Here is a 12,078-nt window from a genome sequence, read left to right on the forward strand (position 1 = left end):
TTACTTTCCACCTCTGGTTAAATATAATGTGAATGAACCAGTCATTCAACTGCTTGTTTTGATCATAGAGAGGAAGATGCTTTTTACTTTTTTTTTTTTATGTCATGTCAAGAGTGATAAATTAATAAAATAAATTACTTTTGCAGATCATTAATGAATAAATCAGTTCCATCTCTATTAGGTCTAGCTCCACTCACACTTCAAATCAAATCAAATCAAATCAAATCAAATCAAATCAAATCAAATCAAATTTTATTCGTCATATACACATACATACAGAGTACGACATGCAGTGAAATGCTTTTTACCTCTGTCCGGCATTTAAGCATAAAAGGAATAGAATTAAGGATAAAAAATAAATAAAATAAAAAAAAAAGATAGAATTAAGGATAAAAATAAAACAAAAAACAAAAAAAAAGATAAATAAAAAGTATAATTTATATAAAATATATTAAAATATATGTATATAATTTCACTTCTTGGAAAATTTTGAACATCAAGTTTACATCAAGAAGTAAAGTCATTTTTTTTTTAAACTATTATTATTTTTTTATGTTTAAAAATAGCCGGACCTTGTCATTTATCTAGTTGCACCTCTAGCTCTCAAATTTTTTGAGGCAATAATCCAATCAAGTGATTTGTTTTGGCAAAGAACATGGAGGAATGCATCTGTTCATCGGTGAGGAATGTATCTGTGAATCGTATTTTATGTGCATGTCTTTTTAACAAATAGAAAATTACCTGCTTTAGTTAAGAGAACATTTTATTTATGAGTATTGTGGAGATTTTATTCACATCTGGCGTTTCCACGTATCATTTTTTTATGCTTTGTCCCAAAATATTTACAAAAATGATGTAAACAGGATATAAACGTAGCGAGCGTTAGCATGCACAGAGAGCATTCTAGGAAAGGCTAGTCTTTCAAATGCTGTGAATAGCTTTTACCTCAGGTGATTAGAAAGAGACCGATGTGGATGTGACTCTTAATCTAAGGCCCTGTCTACACCTGGTATTCACATCCATCTCAAGTGATCCGATCACAAGAGGACAGCTGAGACACATAGCCGTTTACACCTGGCATTATAATGAATGTGTCCCCTGTGATCACTTCCACTGGAGGAAACGTGTCACGCACAGTCACCATGACAGCATTTTGCTGTATTTGTTTGCAAATGGAAATATCTCAGGAATCCTGTTTTATGTGCATTTCGCAGGCTTTTTCAAAGGTTTTGCTTGCACTTAAATGGGAGATAAGATAAATAAAGAAGCAATGAGGCAGCTGCTTTCATTTCTGGTATTTTAGTCACAAGACCTTGGAGAATGCTATGGACATGCACATTAGAAGTACAGCAGAGACTTATTAGAAGGTCACTGTAAATTTCGAACAGTTTCTACATATTACATAGTTTCCGGCTAAAGCAATGATGCAGTTCATCAAACACTCTTTGGTTTGCTGTCCAGGACATTTTGAGAACAGTGTTTACACTACATATGTGACGTGCCCACATGCTTCCCAGACCACCTTTGAATGCAGTGCGCATGATCAGATAATGATCTCATATTGTCTTTCGGACTCATTTGACCCTGTACACACGTGTACTTAGTGCTGTTCCATTGTAAATAAATCACAAAGGATCCACATGAGATCCGCACATGGACCAAGTGATAATTGATTTCATATTGTAAACTTGGATAGTGTTGTTTTTACATCAGTATAATCATTTAAAATGTAAGAAGAGTTAAGCAAGGTGTCCATCAATGGAACTGTAATTACACTGTATTTATTGCAAACATTTTATTATTAGCAGCATCCAAGGTGATATATACAGTACATTATATATATATATATATATATATATATATATATATATATATATATATATATATATATATATATATACATGCAAGAGGTGTATAAGGCATGTAAATATATGTAAGACGTGTACATTGTATCTACACTCATGCCCAAATAGTATGCAGATAAATACAAACAAAACTAAAATGAATAAATAAATAAATAAGATATGCCTTGAATCTACAGTTATTTACAGGTATTTCAATTCAATTCCATTTATTTTAATCCTGTTTTCAACAATGGATGTTAGAATTATAATAGTTATAATTATATAGAGAGATAATACACTGGAGGAAGAACTGCATTATGATTACAGGCAGTAAAAAATGTAAAATATGAGACTTTAATGTCCTAGTGGTGTAGAGTACAGTTGAGTAGGGTGACAGTTGTGGTGTGAATGGACTTGTACCTGTATATGACATTACTTCAGGGTGGATTACACACAGAAGAAATTAGTATTTTATCCTTACTATAGTATTCATTTAGAAAAATGTCCAAATCTGTGTACAAATGACTTTAAGTCACAAAAATGATGGCTTGACTATAGCATTAGCAGAATTTGGGGTTTCTGACCAGGAAATCTAAGTCTTCACTGTTCACTTTGGCAAAAGTGCTACCATGTGTTCTCCATGTTCCTCCTCCTCCTCCTCCCAGCGCGCGCTTCACTACTAAAGGACAGAGTGTGACGTAACGACTTGGGCTGCTCTGGAGTTTATTAGCCAGGTCGCGCGAGCCGCCCCCCTCTCTCTCTCTCTCTCTCTCTCTCACACACACACACACACACACACACACACGCTGTTGCATACACGCGCGCGCGCCTACACACACATATACACACACGCACACACACGAGCACACTCAAACACACACAAACTCACGCGCGCGCGCGACTCTGTCCGGCCAGCACACGGCTCGGACTCGCAGCTCACGGGCTTTTTTTATTTCTAAAAAAGTAACAAAAAAAAAAACAAAAAAAAACGAAACAGACACCAATCCGAGTGCTGCAAACTTTTTTCCTGCCGCAACCATTCCAACTTTTTATACCTCGTTTTATTTGTTATATAATAAATATTGTGGCCAAGTGGTAGTCAACAGTTGTTTCATTTTTTTTAGGGTTTTTTTGCTTTCATTTTTTTTCTTTTGGAAACTTTTTTTTTCTACAGACTGAAAAACTGAAAGGGAAAAAGACTCACTCGTGATGGACGCGCTGTCATTTAGGTTACTCGTTCTAGTGGCTTTGACCTCAGTCACTTTGGTAAGTCAAAACTTTACAGTTTTCTGGTTGGAGAAAGAAAAAGGGGAACGTTTGATGAAAAGAAAACGGTTTGAGAACTCGTGTGAACGGCCTGAAGCGCGTTTATAGCCTGACAGCAGCCAGCGTGTAGTTTAGCGGACGAATCGGTAATATCGTGTAAACGATAATATCGCCGGTACTTAAAATACTATAATGTCATATTCCTGATTGCTGATCGATATAAAAAAAAATTTAGCAGACATAAATGCGGTCCTGTGGACACTGGCCAGCCAGGATAGTGGTGAATTTCAGTTTTCATGTCCTTTAGATAGACAGATAGATAGATAGATAGATAGATAGACAGACAGAAAGTCATTCATTCACTCATTCATTCATTCATTCATTCATTCATTCATTCATTCATTCATCCCAATGAGAAATGTACAATTACAAATAGTCATTATCTGTAGACTTTCTCACTGTGGTCTTCTCTTCAAGTCTTAACCATTATTTTGTTATATACACTTTTCACGTGAAAATGCAGACGTTTCAAATGTTTACATTAAAAGTCTAAAGCCATAATACATTTTCAGTGTGAAGTACACTATAGGTACATTTGTAGGTGAAGGGTTCACATTACAAGGTACTAAAGGTGTACATGTGAGTATAATGCAGAAGAGAAAAGGGAAAGGAAACCCTTCTGGGTTGGGGTAGACACTCAGAGTGTATAGTCGGTAAAAAAAAGTTAAACCTAAACTACTCTAAAGAATGTAAATCTTGCCTTCAAATGCATTTCGATCTCTTTAAAACTCTTCCTTTTTTGTTTCAGGCTGGCGAAATGAATAAAGAAGGTAAGTCACAGCGCTTTGATCATACACTACGATTTAGAAACCTGCACATGCTTTAGTTTGGTCTTTAAGTAATTATGTGAACAGCAACACTGTTGTTGAGAAGTTTAAGGAGAATATAGTTAATCACTCTCAGGAAACTTCTGAGAAAAAAAATGGTGGAGTGTAAATGGGTTTATTTGGTTCTATGAGAGAAGGCCGCTGAGAACGAGAATATTTGTGAAAGGAATATAATTTCTAAATGCAATACATTTGAACACTTAAACATTAAGTGTGTAATTTCTAAGATGTATTTATATGAAAGAATAGTATGATATCAGGCAGTTTGGTTTTATCTTTGTAAACTGTGTAAAAGTTAAATGATAACTAAGATTACGTGTCATTGGAACAGCTTAGTAACACAAACTTGGGTTTTATTGGTGGTATATATATATATATATATATATATATATATATATATATATATATATATATATATATATATATATATATAATATTATATTTATATACAATATTCACATGTTAGATGTGATACTTCATCTGTATATTATATTTATAGTACATACATATCTGTAAATTACTGTTTATATTCCTATAATACATTTTATTTAATTTATATAAATTATGTAAACACTATATATCCTGCACATGCTGCTATTGCACTTGATTAGACCCAAACTGCATTTCGTTGCCTTGTACTTGTACATGTATAATGACAATAACGTTGAATCGAATCGAATCTAATCTAATCTAATCTAATCTAATCTAATCTTATCGAATCTAATCAAAGCCGACACATAAGCCGCCACATAAAAAAAATGGGAGAGTAGATGAAAGATTAGTTTTTATAATATAAGTGGACTAAAATCAGACATTTAAAGACATTTAGAAGTCTAAAAAAGGCACTGCAGGTTAAAACTTAGTCTACTTCATTCAGTTCAGACATGCAAATTCATTATCAAGACAATAAAACCCCTCGACCCAATGCAGCTCAGGTGGGACTCTAGTACATTTTCTAGTACATTTCTCATTAGACATGTTTGTACTAAACAGTAAACAAGACTGCTTTTGTATAAAAACAATAATACATTCACTATTGTAAATATTGAGCACGTTAGTGAACATTACAGGCCTTTTTAGTGTTTATCTTGGAAAGTTGAGTAGGTTGCACACTACCTAATCCTCACACAGAGAGGGACAGAGTTAAAGAGCTAAACAATTCAGTGAGCTTTATTGGCAAGCTATCACTCGTATACCACTCAGATAGATTTTTTATAGACTTTAAAATGGCATTAAATACACCATTTTAAACAATGCTCCATGGAGCTTACTGACCCATATATAGTTTTGGAAATAGACAGCAAGTACAGATGAGCTTGGATTAATAAATAAAAGGTGGCTCTGTTATGCTATGGAAACTTTACCTGGGGTGGTTCTGGCTCACTTGTTTCTTTTATTACAAACAAATTATTTTTATATATTATTATACCTTTTTTCTAATAATGAAACTTTTCTATCCTGATGGGAGTGGTCTCTTCCAAGATGGCCCCTCTCTATCAATAGTGCTCACAGAATGGTTAGATGAGTAGGTCAATGATGGAAATGTGCCAGATCTGTGTCCAACTGAGCACCTGCAGAAGATGTGTTTGACCATGCTGAACACTAAGCAGGAGATGATACACTATCCGCTTCCTTCCGATTATCCTAACTGGATTATTAATGAAGCATTCTTTAAAGCACTTTGGTTCCCACTTGGAAGTTTGTGCTTTATGTGCCAATACCACTGGTACTGTTGCAGAGTGTGTAAAAAAAGATAGATCTGATAATAAATGGTAGACAGGGGCTTTGCTATGTATGAGATGAACAGCAAATATTTGTTTTATATCACGATTTAAAAAAAATCAACTTGAAGAATCTTTTAGAGAATATCCAGTGTCGTGCTAGAGATTTGCAGAATTGATCTTGAGGTGTGTTGAAGGGGATTTGGTTTCTCATTGTGACTTTAAAATGGGTTCTCATTTATTGTCTTTTGAATGTCCCACTATAGATTTACTCAGAATTTGACAGCTTTTTTTTTTCTTTGCAAACGTTCCTAAAACCAGACGATGCAGGGAGGCAAAGCATGCAATTAGGTCAAACTTGCACCATGTGCTTGACAATAACATCTGCTTTTATATCCCACATTACTAAAGGCAAATTACAAGGCACTCCAACAGTAGTTTTTTTTTGTAGTTTTCTTTTTTTTTTTTTTACCTATTTCAGATGCTTACCTGTATTCGAGCCATTGTTTATACATGTGGCAGACCAAGTGTGGTGGAAAATTACTTTGGAATTAGACTGTTTGAGAGCATTAAACATCCTTTGCCTATTAAGTTAACCACAAATGCATGTCCGATGGAGTACTGCCATATAAATGAAACAGCCAAGCAGTTCAGATAAATTATATAATTACAGACAGCGTTCTAGGTTGTTATGTATGTGTTTTTTTCTCTGTAAGAAGGAAATAGGGCCTAGTTAGAGTAATTCCTAAAATGTTTGAGAGTTTTCTCTCTTTAGATTGTAGCCGAATTCAATTTCAGAATTGAAGAGCCATAAACAAGCGGCAGCCTTTTAATGAATAATGATTTCTGTAGAATGTCCACCTACTGACCTAATGCTTTCTTTCCCTCTCTATGGCATTTTATTAGACTCCTTGAAGAGCCGACTGAAGGAGTATGGTCTGGTCACGCCTATCAGCACTGACTCAGGTGGCCATTTCTTATCGCACCTCCTGTCAGCAAATCACAAGCAGCGTGTCAAGCGCAATGTACCCCATGCCACTGAGCCAGCAGGTGAGAAACTCTTCTTCAACGTCACTGCTTTTGGCAAGGAGTTTCACCTGCGGCTCTGGCCCAACAGAAGGCTAGTGGCACCTGGCGCCATGGTAGAGTGGCATGATGAGATTTTGGTGCCTGGCAATGGCACAGAGAATGACACCCATACAGACAGGATTCTGAGGAGAGAGTTGCTTAAGACGGACTGCAATTTTATTGGGGACATCACCGACATACCTGGAGCATCGGTTGCTATTAACAACTGTGATGGTTTGGTAAGTTTTGACCCAGAGCTATAACTCAAATATAATTTGTATATTCATACAGTATAGTCTCTCTCTCTCTCTCTCTCTCTCTCTCTCTCTCTCTCTCTCCCTTTTCTTCACATGGTGTTACAATTATATGTTATATCTATATTTATATATTAATATCTTTATTATTTAATGTGATATAATTTAAAGATAAAATTGAGAGCCAAAACATCCAGATAATTTAAATGCTTAAATGCTGATGTTCTAGTTTCCTACAGTTTCACAAACAATAAGAAGAGTGCGAACAAAAGAAGAAAGAAAGCTCTCAAGAAATATGTTTTTCATTATTGCAAGAGTAGCAAATTTTCTGGCAGGAATAACGCACGAGTCTTTATTTGCAAGCTTGAACATTTGCTAATTCAAGACTATTCATGACATTGATTTATTTATTTTCCTACGAGTTTTACTCTAGCTCCAGAATATTTCGCAGCGAATACAGAAAACCACACTTTGAGATAAATAATTCCTGTGATAATACAGTTTATGCGTTTTCGATTTGGTTATGGATTGCAAAACTCACGCTCAGTAAGGAGGCTACCTCACTGTTAGACACCCTCTACTACACAAAATATGCTGTCTGCAGACTTAAATTCCACTTTACGCAACATATATCCTCCTTGTAATCTTTGTTTTCGCTGCATATGGGGGCAGCATGGTGTTCCGCTCACTCAGGCATGCCCAAGGCCTCAAGAGCTTAAACATTATCATTTTTACTGTCTTAGGTACACTAATGATTAACATAGTGGAAAGGCAATCACTGTGCATCTTTAGTTCAACTACATCTGTGGTTGTAGATTATACGATAATACAATGATGGAAACTCAAATGTTGCCAGCTCCAAAGTGACAGTACTCTTTGCTTCTTGTAGGCTGTCAATTACAACCATAATCGTGGAAGATGTATTAAATATAATGATGCTGACATCCAAACCCTAGAAAGAATAGCTCTTTCACTCCACTGTAGTTAAACTTTAAGTCAAAGCTTATAGAAATGTCCTTGATGTTAATAAAGTACACAGGGCTCCCATTGTGCAGCACTTCATGCCCAGCAACCCCCCATAACAGATACTGGTGCCTTGGGCGGGTGTCCAAATTGATAGCAGAGTTGACTGAACCTCAGGCCATCCAGGATGCTGACAAACGATCTGCTGCTTCCAATCCTCAGGGGTTCAACTAACACCGGGGCAACAGATCCTTTGCAAAAGTCAAGGCCTTATTTATGTAAGATAAATAATGAAGTTTTTTTTTTTTTTTTACTATTTTCATAGTATGCGATAAATCATAGGTGGTGTGTGATCATCTAATAAGTTCTGTCTCCCCTTATAAAGATTATTCTAATGAATTATTGGTTAATTAGCTTAACCTTATGGTGAAAATATGTGAGAAAGCTTTACCTAAAGAAAATTTAGGACATGGCAAAATCTCAAGCAAAATCTCTAACATGGTATTAAAATTCTCAGACAATTTTGCACACAAACAACTGAATATTTATTAGAATTAGATAGAATATGATAAAGGAGCTGTACTTTCATTCTGTGTCTTTTTGAATTCTGCCTTATTTAAGAAAGAAATACTGGTGTATATAAAAAGGTGTAAAGATTTTAGGCAATTCTAACTGAAAAGGCAGCATATCGTTGTAGATTTAAGTATTGTTTTTAGTGTATCTTTATGTCTTTATGTTGTTCATAAAATTGTGCATCAAATATGTGTTCTTTCTGGCTTCTTGAGAGCAGCATAGCAATAATAAAACATGTGTTTCTTATTGAGTATCTTTAACAGCAAGGGTTTTCTATGACCTTACCAAAATTGATCAGCTTTAAGAAAAGCCACAGCCATCCCTGAGCCTCAAGATGTAATTATCAGAAATGTTACCATACTAGAAAATCCTCTAAAGCCCAAATAGCCTGTTAATGTTTTACCACCCCAAGCACATCCTAGAAAACTGGATCGAACAGTGAACATTGTCGGACAGCCTTTGATGTTAAGTGGCCCTCTCTTTTTACTAGGTGTGTGTTTCAATGGTCTTAATTAGAGCTGCTGCAGGTCTGGAAGTCTTTACGCGTAGTCTCGGTTCTAGGGCCTGTGAAGTCTGTGGGAGCATGGTGGAATGACCTGATCCCCTGTGGAGGAAAGGCAGAAGGAGGAGTGGACTTGCTCACATGAGATAAGCATGACTTTGGCCTGTGAACATTCCTTCCAACAAGGGAGGAAAGATGAATCTTTAGAATGATCGCGTTTGGCAATGCTATGCAAGTTCACGGTACTGTAGATAACCCTGGTAGTCGATTTGCACAAATGTCTGACGAATGAATGCAAGAATCAAACTTTTAGACACTAAAACTTTTGTCTAGTAATAAATCAACATGTCTAGACTGTGGTACATTATGGTGAAAAGTATGTGGATTCCTAAGCATATAACCTATAAAGTTGTTACCAGCTGTTGTCACAAAGTTAAAAAAGCATCTTTTTGGGATGAATTGGAACACCAACAAAAATACCGGGCATTCTTGCACCCCAGCATCTTGCGTACTTACCTCTAAATAGAGATAAATCCCAGATAACCATGGTTAATTTTTTTTGTGTGGAAACTTTCATAGAAGAGTGTAGCCTGTTGTAGCAGTAAATTGGGAGCAACTCAAAATCAATTTCCATGTTTTTTTTGATGGGATGTTTAATATTCTTGTGTACTAGTCCAAGACACAAAAGTTCAGTCACCCTGATTTATTTGAAAAAGACATTACAAAAACAGTGAAAAACTAAAAACCGTCATAGACAGTGCCAGTTATACTTTAATTGGCATGTTCGTGATTTCTATGGAAATGGTCATGCTTATATTACTCAGTCTTGTGCAGAATATCTAAAATGAATACTGGTCTTTTGGCAGAGCTTCACACAGGCTGCTGGCCTCATGCCACAATTCTTGTCCCCACACACAATTTTGCTTTACTAATGAGTGGAACCAAAGCTCTTTAGCACAATGTCTTTTTACATGTCTGCAGCATTTGGTGTGTTTCAGATCCATGCGCCAATGGAACAAGCCCTTTGAACTCTTTTTTTGCTTCTTAGCCCGGTTCATACCTAGCATTCCTCTCAAGGTGGACAAAGAATACTGTGTTAAAATCATTACTGATTTAATATCTTTTTTTTTTTTTGGAGTGCATCTGCCGGTTCATGAAGTTATTATTTCGAAAATTTTACCTCGCTCAGGTGGATTGTGAATGGAGAACACTGCTAGTTACTCTGACATGTTATGCTAAACAGCTTGCAAAATCCTCATAGGTGTGCTACTACAGCTTATGTCAAACTACACAACTTTTAAAGTAAGTTTTCCTTGCTGCCTGACTGTTCAATTAATGATGTGTGTCCAGGATGCTCTCAAGTGCATGAGTCACTGAAGTGTGTTTTTTGTAATAGCACACTTAAATTTGTGCCTTTTGAACTTTGACAATACATTGCAAATGAAATGATTATGAGTTTGAATGCAGAGGAGTAATATCTCTCTGCATGACGCTAAAAAAAAAACAACTGATAAGAAAATCTACGATTTCAATAAGGCTTCATTAAGACTGAGCAGTGGGCATGGAATTCTGTGGATAAAATTCATAGACTCCTACTGTCTATATCTTTGCTGCATGGCACTACTGATGATTGGCTGTGATTTGATGGCCTTACTGACCTACATTATCTTTAACCAGAGAATGCTGCCTCAACTACAGTTTTCATTGTTATATTACAATATACACAATATTCACCTAGTATGAGGAGTGCTGGTTGTAAGATTCAAAAGACAATCAGTCTCTAAAGTGTGGAAAAAGGGAATTAGGACTTTTGATTGAAAGGTCATGAAATCAAATCCTAGCACCCAGAAGCAGCAAAGCCCTTAATCTTAAAAGTGCTCAGTTTTATAAATTAAATAGCTGTAGGTCGCTCAGAATAAAGGTGTCTGCTTTCAATGACTCGATTTTCAAATATTCTTTGTATTCATTGGCCTGCTTTAGTTTCTTAAATGAGCAACATACAGTACACAAGGTATCTAAGAATTGAATTTTGCTTTCTTGTGTGCAGTTTCAATGCAAAGAATGTTGACATTATAGACCCACTGATAACGTGTAATGCCAAATAGGTTAGGAACCCTGACTTTCGTTTCATTTTGTTTTTGACAAATTTTAAATCTGTTGGTCTGAAACGTTTGTTTTCACCGGATTCTAATGATGTTTTCTATCTTTATCAGATAAGCTAATATGAAGCTCAATAAGATTTTAATAGCTTAAATTAACTAGTAAAGCACCCATGCTCAGTGATTAACATGGGAAGAGAAGTTTATACAAATAAGCAGGTTTTCTGTCTAGTGTGTCAAATTATGATTATGGAAGTATTTTCATATTTGATGGCCTATCCACCTATTTGTCAAATTCTTAGTTGTTTTTCATATTTTTTTTAAGTTTTATATGGTGGCATTATAGTTAATAATACATTACACCACTCAGCACTGTATATGGCACTGACCTATCAGTTCCAAGCTTTAGTTCTAAGCTGTGTGGTACACCTTATTTTACACTTAAGTGCTGTACCTGAGGTTATGAAACATTGGGTAGTGTGTATATATATATATATATATATATATATATATATATATATATATATATATATATATATTTATATATTTTTTTTTCCCACCTGTCTCGCATCTACAACTAGTACCAGTGTATGAACTTTATGAACTTTCTAGGTTTTATGTAAAGGTGTTCCAAAGTGAACTCGAAAAACCCAGCCATCTGGAGCGAACACATTTTCCCCTGCAAATTTTGGCTCAGTTCAATGGCTCTTTTCAAGGACTAAAGCAGGTAAAGTTTTGGATCATAGGAGATTGTATTTGTACCTGTAGCAGAAAAGAATATCTGATCTGAATCAGTTTTGGATGTATGCCACAGTGAATGGTAACTGTTATCTCACTCAAGGGATGAGTGCTCTTCGAGTTCCTCAGTGTGAATTTATAACAGTGAGAATTGATTCACTCA

At 35.5% G+C, this 12,078-nt stretch overlaps 1 protein-coding gene across 1 annotated transcript in view; it reads left to right on the forward strand.

Annotated features, from left to right (window-relative positions):
- The first annotated feature begins 2,650 nt into the window (after nt 1–2,650).
- Nucleotides 2,651–12,078, forward strand: part of adamts3 (ADAM metallopeptidase with thrombospondin type 1 motif, 3) — an 81,799-nt gene continuing 72,371 nt past the window's right edge. Inside the window, exons 1-3 of the mRNA XM_046842038.1 lie at nt 2,651–3,110; nt 3,919–3,940; nt 6,625–7,025. Of these exons, the coding sequence (XP_046697994.1) occupies nt 3,054–3,110; nt 3,919–3,940; nt 6,625–7,025 (480 nt within the window). The 5' untranslated portion in view covers nt 2,651–3,053. The remainder of the gene's footprint in view (nt 3,111–3,918; nt 3,941–6,624; nt 7,026–12,078) is intronic.

The sequence above is a fragment of the Silurus meridionalis genome, chromosome 27 (genome assembly GCF_014805685.1).
Source record: "Silurus meridionalis isolate SWU-2019-XX chromosome 27, ASM1480568v1, whole genome shotgun sequence".
NCBI lineage: Eukaryota > Metazoa > Chordata > Actinopteri > Siluriformes > Siluridae > Silurus > Silurus meridionalis.